At 50.7% G+C, this 19,204-nt stretch overlaps 1 protein-coding gene across 7 annotated transcripts in view; it reads left to right on the forward strand.

Moving 5' to 3' along the window:
- The window catches only part of FRMD4A (FERM domain containing 4A), a 310,088-nt gene that overhangs the window by 213,996 nt on the left and 76,888 nt on the right, over positions 1–19,204 (forward strand). For all 7 annotated transcript variants that reach the window (XM_035021598.1, XM_035021605.1, XM_035021599.1 and 4 more), the window contains exons 9-11: positions 3,831–3,896; positions 4,159–4,216; positions 7,045–7,131. In XM_035021598.1, coding sequence (XP_034877489.1) covers positions 3,831–3,896; positions 4,159–4,216; positions 7,045–7,131 — 211 coding nt within the window. The remainder of the gene's footprint in view (positions 1–3,830; positions 3,897–4,158; positions 4,217–7,044; positions 7,132–19,204) is intronic.

The raw sequence follows: 19,204 nt of genomic DNA on the forward strand, positions 1-19,204 counted from the left end.
CTCCACCAAGGGGCTGTATTCGCCGGCTGGGGGCTGTGGCGTTGCTGGGTTGTCTGGGGTCAAAGTTGCTTCCAGCCTAAACCAGCCCTCAACCGTCTCCTCATTCAGTTGTTTCCAGACACTTTGTACACCCTGTGCTTACCAACTCCTTCTCTCTCAATCTCCCTCTCGCTCTCTTTCTCCCTCCCTCTCGATCCCTCTCCATCTCTCTCTGGATTTCTCTTTAATTATCTCCACAGTCGGCTCCATGCTCACACGTTATTACTAATACAGAAATGCCTTTCTTCATGTTCCTATCTTCTCTTGTGTCAACATGAACATCTTCGTCTTTACCCACATCTATACCTATCTTGCCAGAGCATCCCTCTGTCTCTGTGACCTGGCTGGCACTTTCCCTGGGCCTCATGTAGACCCAGGGGCACACAGAGAGGATGCAGAACTGGGGGGGAGGGAGCATTTTTGAAGCGGGTGCCTCCAGGCTCCACAGCCCAGCTGTATACAGACAAGCCAGCAGCATGGACCATCCCGTTGATTCATTGCTAAAAAAACACCTTATTTTGCTGTGGTTGGCTAGTTGTAGTTGGCCTTCATATTCCAACCTACTTATCTGGACTTTTAAAAAAGCAGAGATTTCAGGAAGGGATGAGTGATGTTCGTGCTTCATAGAGCTGGCAGCCAAGCATGTTCAAAGATGTCCCTTGGCCTCAGCATCATGCATCTCTATGAGTAAACATGACCCCTTGTTGGTGGAGGAGACCTTCACTTGCCCTGACATCACAATCTCTATCCAGCTGCCTGCAGCCCTGATCATCCCCGAATGGAGGACACAGATTTGCAGTTCTTCCAGGCTCTCCCGCTCTTGCTGGCCTTCTCAGATGTGGCAGACAATCGTCAGGCCAGAATAAGCCATAGGGAGCCCATCCACACTAGCCAGGAAAGGCATTACAGCCTAGAGAGCAAAGCCGTGGGTTTTAGAATCCCAGCCACGTTTCTGAACAGTGGGGTAAAGACAGCTCGGGGAAGCTTGAATTACTTCTCCGCTGCCTCAGTTTCCCAGCTATAAAACGGAATTAACCATACCAACCCAATCCAGACTGTGATGAAGAGCAGAAGTAAGAAGTCACATGATGCAATTAGCAAATAGTGAAAGGTACATCATAATGTTGCGTAATCGTGCCGTAATCCTTTCTGCTAATTTTCCCCAAGCGTGTATGTAACAAGCTTGGACTTCTACTCCACGGGATTTCCCTATCGGGAGGCATCTGAGGCAGAGGTTAGAATTATGTGCCCAGCATATTGAACGGAGCACTGGGTGTTATACGCAAACAATGAATCATGGAACACTGCATCAAAAACTAATGGTGTAATGTATGGTGATTAACATAATAAAATAAAACTTAAAAAAAAAAGAGTTATGTGCTCAGGGCCACAGAACAGAGCTGTATGAGGGCCCTGACCTGGATTACTCTCCAGGGCCAAGTTCGCAAACGCTGAACGCCCCCCTCCCACACACCACCCATACCGGATATGCAGGGGCACCAGCCTTTCCTCCAAAATCACTGCCCACTGCAGGCGATGGCTCCCCCAAGGCAGGAAACCATATCGCCATCCCCATGTTTCCTCCTAATCCCCCATGCATTGCCTGGGCCCCTTACCTGCGGAGAGATGACCTCACTGAAAGACTATGGCTATGGCGAGTCACAGTCAGCCTTAATCACCTGTCTTTTTCCTTCATGCAGCACAGAGTCCTCCAATTAGGGTTTTGGGATTCTGTTTACTCCAGCTGGTGCATTTTTTTATAGTTATTCCACTGAGTCCCTACCACAGCTTGGGGGTCGCTGGGAAACTCTGCAAAGCTCAGCGCACTTGAGCCATCTGTAAATTCCAGAGGAAGTAGGGGCGGGGCTGGGGGCAGAGCGGGTTCTCAGTCAGCCTGGCCTGTGTATCCACAGGATGGGCCCACGGTGTTTCGATTGGGCCCAAAGAAGTGGGAAAAGCTGAGGAAGGAGAAGCTAGATATGGTGGCCTCACCGATGGAGGAACTCCAGGGAGCAGTGGGGGTGGCCGAACCCTGCAGCTGTCGAGCACTGAGAAGACTTTAGTCGGGAAGCAGCTAAACAGCTGCCTACCCGTGTTTCTGACTTTCCCTGGTGTTGGTCTGAGCCTCGACTGTGTAGCTGGGAAGCTACGGCACTACACTGATTTCGATCGTCCTGGCCCAGCCCGGGGATCCTCCCTCCCAGAGCTCTGAAGGGAATTGGCTCAGATCTACACTGAGTTGCTTGAGCCTGGATCCATCCAAGAGTTGACCTCACAAAATGCTAGATCCTATGGTAGAAACATCCCAACACAGCCGTTGATTCAGTGGGTGGGAGGAGAGCAAGCTAGGAGAGCAACCCCCGAATGTCTCGACATGACCCCGAAGGTCTGGTGAGGTGGGGTTCTCCCCAGGCAGGACGCTGCTGGAGAATTCTCTCGGGAGGGGGCTTTCTCACACTCCGAGTAGAGCGTCCAGGGTTGCCAGGGAGCCGAGGAGAAACAGAGCTGCACCTGCCCCTTTGTGAACAGAGGGGGTCCAGACCCCATCCAAATGACTCTGCAATGAGAGAAGGGCTCCTTGTAGCTAGCCAGTTCCTGTTCTGGGTGTTTGTAAGGACACTTGCTTGTGAAGAGTCAGATGATCATACACACACCAGATTTCAGAATACTAAAATGAAGAGACAGCCATTAAAGATTAAGATAATAATTGGCAAAACAATAAATGACCCCCAAGTAGTAGTGAGTGAACATATAGGACACATTACCCCCCAGAAATGGCCTTTTTTTTTCCTAAAAAAAATGTTGGCGAGAAAAGGCTTTAGATCAACTCTGGGATACTAAATAATAGGTAATGAAGGCCAACCAGGGAGGTCTGGAGGGTTCATCCCTAGGGCTGCGTCCTGCCACACCACCAGGAGCCCACTGGCCTGAGGTGAGGGAGGCGTAAGGCAGAAGGTGGAAAAATGGGGCTCCTGGTGGTGTGGCCGGGTCGCAGAGGCCCAGTGTTTTGGACTTGACTTCTCAGCAGGTGGGATGTGCTTCCAAAGCCAACGGCCATAGCTCCCTGGGCACCAGAGTCACTTCTCAGAGAGTCCCTTCATGGCCTCTGCCCTGTCAAAGAGCCGTTTGGCTGGCCAGTGTCTCCCAAGGCACAAGCTGGTCTCTTGTTTTAGAAGATTTCAGGAGATCAAGGTGTTCCCTATTCACTTCTCGTAGCTGGTTTGTTTCCCAGTGCTTCTCTGGGCCTTTTATTGTCTTGTGGTTTGTGTTAGCCAGACCCAGATTCCAGAACTTTCCCATCCTCCTTGGAAGCCCTCAACCCTGACCACTAATTCATGATAGGGAAGTCGTGGGCATTCTGTTGAGGTCAATGTCTGCCCCGCCCCCCCCTTTGTCCTGCTACTGTGAGGCCCTGTGCACACAGGATTTGGGAGATGAGGAGGGCAAGGAAGACATGTGGGCATTCAGAACATCCGCCCTGATCCCCAGTCTCCCTCACGTCCCCCGTTCTGCGTCCCTCTCCAGTGACACGCATGCTCATTGCTGCTTCCTCACCTCACATGGTAGCATTTCTTACAGGGAGCTGACCCCAAGGAGATCTGTAGCCCCAGGCACCTCACTTGGGCTGAGTTCAGAAATGCCACGCAGGATAAATCATTTCTCCAGGAGCTGTTGGCTCCTTGGAGCTTCTCCGGAGATTGCTCAGGCTCGGAAGAAGTATCTCCATTAGCTGGGTGCTGGCCGGTGACCTAGGGACCATATATAACAGAATCTTTGTCTTTTAATTCTAGCGAGGATCGAGTAATTGAACACTACAAGAAACTGAACGGCCAGACCAGAGGTCAAGCAATTGTAAAGTAAGTGGCCCGTCTCGGTGCCTGTGAGGTTGTGTTTGTGTGTGTTCACACAGCATGTGTCACGGCTGTTCGGTTCTGCTCGCAAAGACCAATCTCCGGGGGGCAATGAATGGTTCAGGGTCATTTTCAAGTAAATCATCACTCCGAGAGCTTTGTCATGCACACACACACACACACACACACGTATATGATTCCAGTTCTGCCGAATAACCACCCTCGTGTGTGTGTGTGTGTGTGTGTGTCTGTCTGTCTGTCTTCCCAGCTACATGAGCATCGTGGAGTCTCTCCCAACCTACGGGGTTCACTACTACGCAGTGAAGGTAAGTGCCAAGCCTGCCCTTAAAAAAAACATACAAGCAACTCTCACTTTTTTCCTTTTTAATCTGACTGAAGATGTGGTGGGGGGCTGGAGATGGGCGAGGCGGAGGACTGGGTCAGGAGGATTGTGTGCTGGGGGAGCTGGGGCACTGGAACTTTCCCCTGTGTAGGAAGACTTGATGCAGTTTCTCTTCAAAACTCATGTTCCCAGGGCGCCTGGGTGGCTCAGTTGGTTGAGTGACTGCCTTCGGCTCAGGTCATGATTCTGGAGTCCCTGGATCGAGTCCCACATCGGGCTCCCTGCTCGGCGGGGAGTCTGCTTCTCCCTCTGACCCTCCCCCCTCTCATGTACTCGCTCGCTCTCATTCTCTCTCTCTCAAATAAATAAATAAAAATCTTAAAAAAAAAAAAAAAAACTCATGTTCCCTCCTGTAAAGTGGGTATAATAAATCACTACTTCCTTTTAGACTCAGAAGAATCCTGGGAGGTCGGGACTGCAGAGCTTCTGGGTGTGGAAGTCCAGTGGAACATGGACCCTATTCCAAACTCACTTTAATTTTATCCACAATGCCCCTGCCTGGGATCCCTTCCCTGAAATAATAGATAATGATGTGCTGGTGCGCCCTTATCTATGATGAGAAAGGATAATTTTCCTCCCTCCACTTACCCCAACATGAAAAGTGTAAGTCCTTGCCCAAAGTCCAGCCACAAAGAGCAGAAAATACTCCTGAATGCAAGACAGTTCCCCCCAATCCAAACTGAGAGTCTCTTGCTTGTTGGCCAGTTTTTTTCCCCATGTTTCCATCCAGCTGTATTTTTAATTCCTTTGGGCCGGAACGTGCTCCGTGTTTCCTGTATCTTTGTGTCCCTCGTGGCAGCCCGCACAACACTTTGCGTAGCCTTGGTAGGGTAGATGTTCGACTATAGACAGAGTGGAAATCTTGGAGGAGAGACTTCATCCGGTCTTTTCCTTGTGTAAACGCATGTCCCATCTCTTTGTCAGCCCCGGTGCCTGACAAAGGGTGGCTTCTGATGTATGTGCTCTCTGCCTTACAATAAAACTTGAGAAACAGGCTCTTTTGCAATCCGTGAGAGCAGAAGCAGACCTTGTGATGTGCAGAGCTCCAGAAGTGTGTGCATGTTTGGCCCTCGGAATCTCTGGGCTTAAGCAACTGCACTCCTACTTATTTGGAGAAAGAGCAAGCCCACACCAACTGTCTCCAGCCTCGCCAGTTGGTGGCCCCGTGATGTCACAGATGCTGGGTTCTGTGGCGTGGTGACCACTAACCTGGTCACCCCGGAGCTGCGGTGGTCTTGAATCCCCCCCTTGTGCTGCTCTCTGGAACTGTTGCAAGACACACAGGCACTTTCCAGAGACAGACGTTTTATACCTTAAAAAAAAATCTGTAGGAAATCATATACCCTGAAACTTTTCTAAAAATTCCAAATGTATTTCCTTGCCCCTTTTTATCTTTGTGCCTACCTTAAGATAACTCATGGGTATTTGAAAGGCATGAAGCCAATTTTGAGTTGCTAAGACATCTACAATGGGGTGAACTAGGTTATTCATGGTGTGGCAATTAGGACAAATGTAGGGGGGAGGTTGCTTCCTATGCCCGTTCGGCTCCTAGCATTCAGGAGCTGTAATTAACAGCTCAGAGTCATCCCTACCTGAATGTAGGATCACAGTTTACGATCTGGTGGCAAGAGGTCTCTGTTAAAGGAATAAAGAGAGGGACTTGGTGTTTCTAATTCAGGTCTCGGAAGATCTAGGCTTCGATTTTGCTACTTTTGTCTGACAGCATGAGTCACTCAGCCCAGCAGATCCCTTAAGATGAGCAGGACCACATGGTGGCCCCTGCCATTGGCCTGCTGGAGAGATGGGGTGGGTCCTGAATAGAGCAGGACCAACCCTTTGCTTTGACTTCTTTGTCTTTAAAATTGGAGGAATCTTAAATGCATATTACTGAGTGAAAGAAGCCAAGGTGAAAAGGCTACATACTGTGTGATTCCAACGATATGACATTCTGGACGAGGCAAAACTGGTTGCCGGAACCTGGGAGGGGGAGAACACAGGATTTTTAGGGCAGTGAAGCTACTCGGCGTGATATTATTATAATGGATACACATCATTATACATTTGTCCAAACTCATAGAGGATTCCACACCAAGAATGAACCCTAATGTAAACTCTGGACTTTGGGTGACCATGATGTATCAATGTAGGTTCATCAGGTTATAAGAAATGTTCCCCTCTGGTGGGGATGTTGATAGCAGGGGAGACTCTGCAGGTATGGGGGCAGGGGTGTATGGGACATCTCTGTACTTGCCTCTCCATTTTGCTATGAACCTCAGAATTCTCTAAAAAAAAAATGAATAAAGTCTTTTAAAAAGTTTTTTAGAAGAGTCACCTTCTCCACGGTCCCTTCTAGCTCTGATAGTCGATGACAGTTTCTCGGCTCAGAAGGTCGTTTTATTAGAATGCTCTCAGATTTTCTGTTGTGGTGAAACCTGGAGTCTTAGAAGGAGGACCAAGAGCAAGGCATTTGTCACTTACTCATAAAGGGGGACGGGGAGGATCACGATGTGCTGCTGGTTAGGAACAGAGCTGGGTCCCCACCCCAGGGCATGTTACATGGCACTTGTTCATGTAACTGAGCATCATCTGATGACGTGGCGCATCTGTTAAGGTGAAAAGGAGAGAGGTGGGCTCCATCCGTATCAAGGGATTTGTATTTTCCTCTGTTATCACATGAGCCAGAGGCCTCCCCTTGGTTCCCATGTGTGTTCTCTGGCCCTGTATTTACCCGCGCTCCTTTCCGTGTCCTAGGACAAGCAGGGGATACCATGGTGGCTGGGACTGAGCTACAAAGGAATCTTCCAATATGACTACCACGATAAAGTGAAGCCACGGAAGGTAAGCATGCTCTCCTCTGCGGGCGGATGGCCCGCAGAGAGAAGTGAGTAAAAATATTACACCGTGCAGCCTCGGGGCCTCCGGGCTCACCAATCCCCTGCTAATTTGAGTGTATACAAATTACTCTACAGTCATCCAGTCTGAGTTCCCGGGTAAATATTTTTTCTCCCGGTCACTAGGGAAACCTGAGCTGTTATGATTATTTAAGGTAAGGAGACGGGCCCAGCTCTCCCAAAGCAGATGGGCAAAAGGGCTTTGAGGGACTGTCCTGTTCCTTCATTTCCTGGCTGGGGAGGGTGGGGGTTCTGTGCCCTTGGGAAAGGGAGGGAACATCTCTCTTCGGTCCTGAGGCCAATCTGAGCTTTCCCAAAGCTTGTCGGTGCGCTTTGTTGGGTTTTTGTTTTGTTTTGTTTTGTTTTGTTTGGGGGTTTTTTGGGGGGGGGTTGGTGGCGGGGAGCTAAAAGAAGAAATTGTAGGTCAAAACAGGGTGAAAATTAAAGAAGAGTCAGAGGCGTTCCTGCAAATCGGGTAAATACTTTATGGCATATTAGAAGTGATCAGAAATCTGGAAAAAATAAGGTCATTTGCCAAAAGAAAGGGAAGCAGAGCGGGGTCTGCAAGGCCATCATAAACACAAAATAGAATGTTTGAAGGGGACACAGTGCTTGACTTTTCTCTGTTTTCATTTACACACATTTTTCAGACCAGAACAAATTGAAAAATTATAATGGAAAAATATCTCTGGGCTAGCGCTGTCATTCAGATCCTCTGGCAGAGAATAATGGAGAAGACAGTATGCAGTTCAAGCCCCAAAATACATATTAAAAGTCTATCAAAACCACACTTGCTGTGGGAGAGAGAAAGCAATATTGGTCCATTATGTCATTCTGGATTGCTTTCCAAAAAGCTTCTTTATCCACGAACGGGATGGAAATCCATGCTACATATCTGAGCTTATCGTAGGCTGTCTGCTTAGCATCTGCCTTAGCCAGCTTCTTTATTAAAATGATAGGGGGAAAAAATGGCCCTTGGCTAGGGAGGATTTTCACTCTGTTGATCAGTAAGTCAGTTAAGTTCAAAGAAAAGATCCTGAGCAAGTGAGGGGGGTGCTCTCCCTTGGGAACAGTGCAGTAGGGACCTGGCTGTCCAGGGGCACGTGGTTCGGTGGCTAAATCCCATATCTCTCCAGTTGCCACTCTATGCTGCAAGACGTGCATTGGGCCCTGTGTGATTGGTTCCTTCTGTGTTTTTCTCAGTCGCAGGGTCTGTGCTTCTTCCACACTGTCTCTTTTCTTCCGGTTCCCCCTCTGCCTCTTTCCCACATGGCCTTTGTATGTTTCTGTGCCTTTTTTTTTTCTTGCATGGTCTCTTCCATCCCTCCTTCTTTGGACATCCACTCTCCTCTCTTTGCATCTTGCCTGGCCTTTTTTCCTGCTTGCAAGAGCCGAGAACCCTCCTAGATCCTCTCAGGAAACCCTGGTTCCAATCCCTCCAGCTCCCAATCATCCACACTTGGTGGAAGACCAAGGCCGATGTGCATAGTTGCCAGTGAGCAGAGTTTGTTCAAATGCAGCAGAATTCTGCTCTCCCTCTGAGGGTGGAAAAGACATGCTAACATGTATTCTTTGGCATTTGGTTTTATTTAGTAATAAGTGTAAGCTGGCTTCATTTCTCTAATTAAGGTACTAATGAAGATTAGAGAATTAATGAGCACCCAATAGACGGGAAACTCAGGGCGGACACATTGCAGGGACTCCATCAATTGTCGCTGTTCCTGTAGGACTCTGTGACAGGCTTCAGGATCTGGAAAAGTACGAAGCCAAAGGTGTGGATAATCAGCCATTGACTGAGAGGATTTACTGTCATTTGTTGAGTTTATCCAGGTCAGCAAAATAAAAATGTTAAAAGGTCAGGATATTTATTCAGGGCATTGGCTGTACTCAAACCGAGTTGTTATGTAAAATAACTGATGTTTCTGTGGCCTCTGAGGAAGTAGTTACGAGGTGGGGGTGGGGCAGAGAGAGAGAGAGGGAGAAGCAGACTCCGCATTGAGCGGGGAACCTGACCCCAGGACTCACATCTTGACCCGAGCCAGAGGCAAAGGCCCAAACAACTGAGCCACCCAGGCGCCCCAGTAGTTGAGTTTCTTGAGTCTGTTACTAATCGAGGGGCAACCAAGCCACCAAAGTCACCGTTCATTTGCTCATTCAGAAAAATGTTTATCGCATACTCGTTATGTGCCGAGCCGAGCGGAGGGCTCAGAGGATACAACCCAAGACCCGGCCACGCCCTCAGGGAGTAAAGTGTATGATAATTGCATCAGTGTCCCCAGGTACTCCAGGAGAGCTCTGCATGACGGTCTGTGGGGAATTAAAGGAGAGTCACTGGGTTTAAGGAGGAAGGAAAAGTCTTCACAGGCGGCAAAGTGGGAGCAGGAAGCATGGGGCAGGCGGGCGTGCAGGCCTGCATGGAAGCCCCGTGAAGGGGAGCAGCGTGCCAGGTGGAGAAGCACACAGCCCCACTGGGCTGGAAGCAAGGGGCAGAGGAGGCCGGCCAGAGAGGAGGCTGAGAGGCCCCAGCGGGCAGCTGGGGGAGCCCTGAAGGCTCTGTGAAGGGGGTTTCATCTTCGAGGCAGTGAGGGCCACCAAACATTTGACACGGAGGAGGGGCCAGATCGGAGTCTCACCATCCTAGAAGCAGCGCTCTGGCAGCGATGGAGGATGAGCTGGAGAAATACACGGCAGAACTTGCAAACTGGGCCGTAATTACAGTGGCATAGGCCAGAACTGGCGGGGGCGCAGGGTGTCAGTGATAGGGTGATGCTTAGAAGGTAGGTGAGGTTGATCAGTTGTATGGGGCCAGAGGGTGGCCGTCAGAAGACGCTTCCCAGCCAGAGTATGGGATATAAGGGCAGTTTAGGACATGCAGAGTTTGAGGCGTGATGGGACATCTGGGTTTGCTGTGACAGGTAAGCAGTTGGGTATTCAGTGGGAGCTCCAGAGTGTGCAGAATTTCCAAAGCATAACTGAACCAGAGACTGAACGGGCAGTGGAGAGGAGATGGAGAGGGAGTGACACTTGGCACACCAGAGAAATTTCCAGTAGCTATGAGCAGACTTGGGCTGGGTTCCCCACCATGACATTTACTGTGTGACAGAGGCGGGACCAGGTGGTGCAGCCCTGAACCCGATGACATTTGGGGAGCCCTCTTTAAGACCTTAATGGATAGTCTGCACATGAAATAAGAATAGGCCTGGCGCCTGGGTGGCTCCGTTGGTTAAGCGACTGCCTTTGGCTCAGGTCATGATCCTGGAGTCCCAGGATTGAGTCCTACATCAGGCTCCCCGCTCAATGGGGAGTCTGCTTCTCCCTCTGACCCTCTCCCCTCTCATGCTCTCTCTCACTTTCTCTCTCTCCAATAAATAAATAAAAATCTTAAAAAAAAAAAGATTAAAAAAATTTTTAAAAAGAAATAAGAATAGGCCTTTGCAAGGGCTGGAAGACGAAGAGATGCCTGAGTTTCATTAGCCCGAGGAGTGTCCTTGTCTGCAAAGACGCGGGGTGGGACCTGCAGGAAAACCAGACCTAAACCGGAGCCATGGTTGAGGCCCAGCGGCAGGAACATGGCAGGGAGCCTCTTCCTTCTGACCCCCAACATCAACACCACTGTCAGGAAGAGGTCGTCTGTTATGTGGAAGGCACTTGTGAGTCTCTGGGGATGCGGCCTGCACTCCTGGCACCTGAGCTGTGCGTGTATGGAGCTGCACGGGCCAATGAGGAGTCACACAGAAAGTGCCCGAAGTCGGTCTGCACTGCTCCAGGCCGGCCTTCTGCAGGTGCCACAGCCGCCCGGCTCCACTCTGCCCCGTCTCTGGCCCGGCCAGTTCCCCAATGCAGCCAGAGTTCGAACTGGCATCCATCTGTGCTTCCCTTGCGAACTCGCGGAAGGTAGCTGGGCTCGGCAGGTATGTCTGGCAGCGCCTCTGCACGCGGGGAGAGCCGCAGGGCCCCAGAACCCAGGGCGCAAGGCAGCCGGCTCCTGGGAGGGCGGCCTTCCAGCAACACCACGACCCCTGCTCAGAGCCCAGGCTGACGGAGCTCCACTGCGGTAGGCCCCCAGCGTGGCTCAGGAGACTGGGAGTGGCGCCCAGTTCTGCTCTTGGAGGCCCTTCTGTAGCAACAGCTGCACCTCCAGCCCCGGCAGAGGCCCTGCCTGACACTCTGACCCAGTTACCGCAGCTCTGTCACATGCACCGCCATCCTGAGAGCCAACATTCAAGTAGAGGCAGTGACAGGCTGAGCCTGCTGCCTTTCTTTCCGACGGCCTGGAGGCATCCTCTGGTACGCATCAGCAAACCATCCACACAGCCCAGGAACTCAGAAGCTGCCCGTGAGAACCCACTCAAGTGTTCCCATATGATCCACTGAAAAAGAAGGGGGTGGGTAGCTGATCGCTGTCCAGAAATGGGTGGGACCCTGGCTCATTCCAGCGTCTCTAGTTGGGTGCGCTTTGCCATTTGTGGTCACAGAGTCTCCCCTAAATTGCTTAATCGTCACTCTGAGCCCCTGGTGGCTTTGGGTGACATGGAGTAAAACACAGAGTCCCTCACGGGTGGAGTAGAGAGAACATGGAAATCCTTTCCTAATCACACGCTCCTACCTGCTACCTAAACCTTCTACACAAATGGGCTCCAGCTTGCGGAAGCACAGCCCCAAATACAAGCTGTTGCTGTTTATCAGGAGAAAACCAGCTTCTTTGTCCTCAGGGCACACGTGTCAGGAGCCGCTAGACACGTGGGGACACCTGAAAAGGGTATTTTGGCTTTTGTGTATGTTCAGAAGCTCAAGACCAACTTCAGAAGTTTTTTTTTTTTAATTTTTTTAAGATGTTATTTATTTTGAGAGAGAGAGAGAAAGCACGCACATGAGCGGGGTGGGGTACAGAGGGAGAGAATCTCCAGCAGACTCTCCTGCTGAGCATGGACCCCACCCCCACCCCCGACATGGCACACGGGGCTTGATCCTAGGACCCCAAGATCACAGCCTAAGCCAAAGCCAAGACTCAGAGGCTCAACCACCTGTGCCACCCAGGTTGCCCCCAGAAGTATTTTAGAACTGCATGTGCAGAAGAATAGCCCACCAAAAACTAAAAAATCCACAAATAGAACGAAATCAAAATAGAAATCTACAATACGGGGCGCCTGGGTGGCTCAGTCGTTAAGTGTCTGCCTTCGGCTCAGGTCATGGTCCTGGGGTCCTGGGATCGAGCCCCGCATCGGGCTCCCTGCTCAGCGGGAAGCCTGCTTCTCCCTCTCCCACTCCCCCTGCTTGTATTCCCTCTCTCGCTATGTATCTCTCTGTCAAATAAATAAATAAAATCTTAAAAAAAAGAAATCTACAATACATTCACATATCCCAGAACATGAGCCCCTGCTTGCATTTATGAGTTCTTTCAAAAAGCTCGGGGAGCACCCCAAACAGTATCCAAAGCTAGGGACCCAGATTTGTGACAAGCTCTTAAATATCCCGCCACAACCTCTCAGCAAATCCTTCTGCTTCTCCCCTTTCCCCAGTGATGTGTTCCCTCCCACCCTGTGCCCGCCTCCCACTCCTGAACTCCAGGATGTTCACACTAAAATACCGTGTGACGCTTGGAAACATGCCCCTGGTTGCCTCAGCTGCCCTCTCTTCCCACATTATGGTTTGACAGTTTGTATGTACAGTCGAGAACGTGATTTGCCTGTACAGAAACCGCAGTGTCCACGCATCTGCCAGTGTGGCTCTGGCACCGTTAAGAGAAGGGGGAGGAGGGTCACAGTGGTCAGAAAATAAAATCTTGCAGCTGCAGAGATTATCTTACCCCATTTCTCCTAGCTACGTTTCATTTTTTTTTTTTAAGATTTTTTTATTTATTTGACAGAGACACAGTGAGAGAGGGAACACAAGCAGGGGGAGTGGGAGAGGGAGAAGCAGGCTTCCCGCGGAGCAGGGAGCCCGATGTGGGACTCGATCCCAGGACCCTGGGATCATGACCTGAGCTGAAGGCAGACGCTCAACAACTGAGCCACTCAGGCGCCCCGCTACGTTTCATTTTTGCATGTGCCCCCCTGTGTAGCAAGGGGGCGCCTAAGGAAGAGGTTCTTGATTTGAGAAGTTACCCTCAGTCCTCGTGGCCTCAGAGAAGAATGAAACACGGTCAGATTGGCGTTTGGGCAGGTGAAGTCAATCTGGAGCTTCGTCTTAGTTTGCATTTACAGCCAAACAAAGAGACCTAATCCGTCAAAAAAAAGACTGAGTGCCAGCTATGTAAAGGGGCTCTCAGTGGTGACCTGCCGCGGACATCGTTTGAATGAACATTTGAATGAAAACTACATGATAGATCTTGAGGAGGCATTGGTTATTAACTCTCAAGGAACTGGGTCATGCGGGGCAGAGATGAATAGGCTGGATGAAATCTGTCCCATCGGTTTCTCTCTTTTCGAGGAGGACCTTGCATTCCTTAGAGCAAAGCTGAGGAAGTCTGAAAGTCGGATCTCTGGGACCATCTGTCCCCTCTTGGGAGCACGAGGACCAGAGGTGTTGGGACACCAGGCTGCCCCACACTCAGGACTCCGCTCCCACCCAGTGCCACGCTGAGCTGCTTCTCTGCCATGCTGCTGTAGTTGGTGCTCCTCAAACCCGTGGACACCCCAGCCACGGAACCCTCAGAAGCCATCATAAATTACAAGAGGAAAGGCTTTCCGAGTGGGGCGCCAGGAGGGTGCGAGTCATCCTTCCTGCGGGCTGTGTCTGAGGCATTAGAGAACAAACAGCACAAGATGCGTGGCTCTAGAACCCTCCCCAGAAGGGATGTTCAATATCTGCGCCTCATCGTTTATGGCTGCGACCCACAGCCCAGCCCGCATCTGGTGAAATCTGCCCACTGGGGAGGAATGGCAGTGCGCTCTTTGTTACGTAGTCAGCAGACAGCATTTACTTATTTATTTCATATGCAATTAGGGGCGCTTTTATGTACACTTAGATGCACAATTAGGAGCCCTGTGGGGGCCCCTCTGAGACATTAGGAGAAGGAACCGGAGTAAATGGTCTGCCCCCTGTCCCGAGCAGCCAGTGGGGCCTCCTAGGGTTCCTGGGAGTATTTCAGAAGCAGGGGCATTAGCTCGGGGAATTGATGCATTACTGTCACCTCCCCAGATTAGTAAAGATTTTTGATGATGAGACAGGAAGAGAAAATAATATTTACAGGAAATATTCCATTAACTGTGAACTGACTCCCAGTGGAGCTAGCCTGCTTCCATTATTCAGCCATAAGCGCTCCATTAAGTGCACTGCCGACTTCTTTTTCAGCTTCTGTTTGGATGCACTTGACTCATTTTCGGGTTGCTGAGCCCTCTGCCTTGGCAGGCCCTGGGTGGGTGCCTCCCTCAATTCCACTGTCTGTATCCCTCTTGGACACCACAGCCTGTGCACTGTGAGGGAGAAGAACCCCCGCATCATGCATTTAGCATTCTTCAGCCTTTGCTCCTTCCCGATGTTGGATCAGAGGACCTCCTCCGGTTGCCCCTATCGGTCCTCCCTTGGTGCGGAGCCAACCCAGAAGGGTGCAGGGATTGTAGGCGACGGGCCCTGGCCATGGGTCATCAAGAGGGGCCTGCCTCAAAGCCGCAGAGCAGGCCTGCCGGGAGGGTAATGGGGGTGGGGGTGAGGGGCATAGAGCGTTACCAGAGCCTGCCATCTGAACTCCCCAAGAGAAAGGGGAAAAAAGCAATTGTCTTCTAAGGAAGTTGAGATACCCTTTGCAGAACATCAATACGAGACCTCCTGTTCTCAAAGCACCAACACGAGGCATGGCTGAATTCTCTGGAATGGGAATCACGGTCTCCTCCTGCACGAGAACCGAAGTCACCGGAGCTTTGGAACTTCTGTCGAGGGCGTCAGATTCAAAATCCTCTCCAATAAAATGGTCCCCATTTGAGAACTGCCTCTCGTGGGCCAGGTGCTGCTCTAGGGCACGAAAGAGGCCCCTGCTCTCCCAGCGTGTACAGCCCAGTGGGGACGATGGTCCGACGGTGACATGAGGGCAGTCTACAACACACTGTGTCAGAGTCTCCAGTTCCAGGAAGACAACAAGTCAGTCAGAAGAGCGGCAGCGTGGTGGATGGTGAGGAGTGGTCTCTCCAAGCAGGTGACATTGAAGTGAGCCTCCCTCCGAGAAAGGGCACATCCAGCTCCTTGGGAAGCAGCGTCAGAGGCAGATTTGCACGCAGGAAATACTCTGGGAATCAACGCCAGTGGGGAAGGGGAAGGAAGCAGGTCTACGCAGACAGGGAGGCTGAGCTATGATGCAGGCTTGGACCAAGCTCTGGAGCTCGGGAGGAGCCATCACTCTGAGACAGGTGGGCCGAGCCTAATCCCCAATCACCAGATGCAAGGGACCCACAGGGAAGGGGTCATGACCTTGGGCAAGGTGGCTCCCTACCGTGGAAGGCGATTCCCAAAGAGGGGATGAGTCCTTCAGTCCCGAAGGGAGAAGCTAGACAGTAGGGCATGGTAGATTTTATAGCCGTGGTTCTCAGAGCGTGGCCGTGGACCAGCAGCATCCACCCGGGAACCCGTGAGAAGTGCACACTCCACGTCCCCACCTGAGCTGTGTGCTCAGACACTCAGAGGGTGGGACTCGGCACTCTGTGTCCACAAGTCTTTCTGGCATATTCAGAAAACTTGTGATAATCCATTCACTCTGTGGGCCTCTCTTCTTGTATCTGTGAAATGGAGACTAAGCCATGAGATAAGAGTCTGATTTCCTCCATCTTGAATGTTTACTTCTAAGCTGTATCTTCTCTCTAAAAATGCTGTTGCCCTTGACATTGCAAGTATCGGTGGCCTCTTTTATACCCGGCCTGAGCGGCAGAATTGCCACGAAGAGCAAACAGTCTCTCTTTGTTAAGAGGACTGAATTTTTTTCTTGGTCATTGGATCTGGGAACCCAAGGTCCCTCTGTTCCCACAAGTCCCCATGAAGGCCATGTTGGAACCTAGTCCTGAGTTATCCAAAACTCCAAGGACACCCGTTTGTATCTTGTTGTGTTCTCGTTGGAACTGTCCCAGCATGCTGGTGTCAGACTGCCACTTTTGCAGAAGATGATGTCTGTGAGCAGAAAATAAAAGCATTGCCCCATCCAGGTGGGTCATCCTTAGAAAGAAACTGTCATGGGAGAGCAGTTTCTCGGCAGCACTACAGGAGAGGAATATAATTATTCCTTTAGGAGAGGCAGCTCCAGATCTCTCCTGGGGTGATCTGCTGGAAGGCACCTCTCGGAGGTGGGTGCACTCTGCCCTGAAGAGTCCACCCAGATGGTCCCCAGGGGGACTGGTTGTGGGGGTTAACCTCCAGGCCTGGCATAACCCTTTGGGTACCACATTCCTGTTCCTACCTCCTACCGTTAATTGTAGTAGGAGGATAGCTGTTATGATAGTCAAGACAACTAAGTCCTAGCTCTAGGGTTGCAAGACAAGTCACTTCTCCAGGCCTCAGATTCCTCATCAGCAGGGCGGCTGATATAGACGATCGAGACTCTTGAGGTGGGGAGACTCAAGAGATTAAAAACAGTGAAAGAGAATGAAGCAAGGGGCAAGCTCGTCATAAAGCTAGAAGGGAGCAATTAACAAAAGGAAGAATGAAAGGCAATGTTCTCTCAGAAGAAAGTGGTAGAGAGAGAAATTCTCCATTTCTAAGTAGGCGAACCCCTGTCTTTGATGGTTGCCCAGTTTGGACAGAGCCCAAGGGAGACTGATGAGATGAGCAGAGGCAGCTCTTCTCCCTGAGTGACACACCTGTCCCTTTTGTGAAGCGTGAGTTCTCCCAGGTCTCAGCCACTTCCCAGAGCAGTGCCTGGTCTCAGGCATTTTTTCCTCCCGACGAGGACGGGTGCATGTGACAGCGTGAGGGAGGCCGTATAAACATCCACAGTGATGGTGTGAAGAGTAGGGGTCAAACACAAGCTTAGGTATTCGTAGCACGCAAATAAACACCCAGCCAGACAGGCCAGCAGCCCCCTGGAGACTGTCTTCTAAATAAGTCACAGAAACGGATTCCCGCTACTCAGGGAGCCCCACTGACCTGGGATGCAAGTTGAAGAAGCAAATCAAAACCAAACGCTGTTGTTGGATCCCAGAGCTCTGCTAAAGAGCATCCAGTAATCTCACCCACTCCAGAGGAACCATGAGCCAGCAGGGACTTAGCAACAGATTCGGTTTCTCTGGCTTATGAAAACTCAAAGACTTTGCTAGTCTAACAAGAACACTGATCACCTGGGACTCTCAAAGGGTAAATCTCTTTTATCTCACACTGTTTATTAAAAATGGGTTCTTCCCTAGATTAAAAACAGGGGCAGTCCTGTGACTTGTTGGATCACTTCCAAGTGTTAAATACAAAGCCTCACGGTCACTTTGAGCAGCAAAATTAATTTCATTAAGTAATTAGAGTATCTAGTCCTTTCTAACAACCAAAGCTCCAAGCTTGGCTTAAAGTTAAATCTCCCTTCTCCCACTCACCTGGCCAAGTCTGCTTCTCATTGTTTCAATTTCTGGAGCAGGAAGGAGTCAGGCAGTGGTTTTTGGTTCCCCTAACTTCAGGAGGCACCCCTCAAGCTCTCCCGGTGCCCCTAGTGAGCTCTCTCTTAGTAGGTTTACAGAAGGCATCCTTCACTTCCCTCCCCAGGTACGGGAGGCTCACAGCACACCTCTCTCCCCCTAACACTCTCCCTCAGATTCCACCTCTCTAAAGCTTCTTTTCTTAAAGATTTAATTTAATTTATTTATTTATTTGCACAAAAACAGCAGGGGGAGGGGCAGGGGAGGGGAAGGGGCACAGGGAGAAGCCGACTCCCGCTGAGCAGGGAGCCCGAAGCAGGACTCGATCCCAGGACCCTGAGATCACGACCTGAGCCGAAGGCAGACGCTTCACCGACTGAGCCACCCAGGCGCTCCCAAACATTTTATACCCCAATTGAAAGTGAGGAGTTTCAAGTCATCTAAACTGTAAGGCTTAAAAAAAATTTTTTTAATTTTTTAATTATGATAAAATGCACATAGAATTTACCATTGGAACCTTTCTACTTGTCCAGTTCCTTGGTATTAAGTATATCCACGTTGTCGTGCAGCCAGTCTCCAGAACTCCTTCACGGTGCAGGACGGAAACTCTGTCCCCCTTAAACAACCACCTGCACCCCCTCCCCCCAGCCCCTGGGACCCACCGTTCCACTTTGTGTGTCTGTGAGTTTGACGACTCTGGGCACTTCATCTGAGTGGAATCTTAGACTATTTGTATTTTTGTGGCCACAGGGTTTTCGTTTCAAAACCAGGACACTTTAGATGGTGACTGACAGCACCGGCGAGCAATCACACCATGACCTCAGACCAACCAGGGCTGTCCCAGCAGCCCAAGGCTCGTGGGGGCCTGTTGAGCCTGTCCTTGACCCTTTTTTGGCCTCCACTACTGGGTGGTCTGCTCACTGGTCCCTCTAACAAGAAAGATCATCTTAAAGCCTCAGCTGGTGCCTCCATTTCCATATCCCACGTTATGGCTCTGCTGGAACATTGTCACCCCCACACAGCATAGCTCGTCACAAGCCTGTGTTGAGCCAACACCTGGGGCAACTCCAGAGAGCCCTGGCCAGTGAAATCCTGGACCATCCGCCACCCAGTTCTTTCCAGCATCGCCAACGGGTGTTTCTGATGGCTCCGTGGGGCTTTGCAGGCCCCCTCACCAATCCCTATAATCATTCTAGAAAGCGTAAGCTACCATCAGATGTGGTCCATGGACTCCCCCTGACCAGAGCCGACTGAGCCTCCTTGTGCTGGATATTCTGTCCTGGCCTTTTATCGGGAACACAAAGAGCCAGGGGAGCTCTGAATTCCCGTCTTTCCAGGCCTCTTGTTTGACTGGAAACCAAAACCCAGCCCCAGCTGCAGAGGCCTTAGGAGCCCCAGCTGAGGGAGTCGCCGCTGCTTGGCTGCACACGTGAATGTGTTTAGGCACATCATTGACTTTATGCTTGAAGCTGTGGGGCTTGA

Source organism: Mirounga leonina, unplaced genomic scaffold (genome assembly GCF_011800145.1).
Source record: "Mirounga leonina isolate KUSES-001 unplaced genomic scaffold, KU_Mleo_1.0 Mir_175, whole genome shotgun sequence".
In the NCBI taxonomy this organism is placed as follows: domain Eukaryota; kingdom Metazoa; phylum Chordata; class Mammalia; order Carnivora; family Phocidae; genus Mirounga; species Mirounga leonina.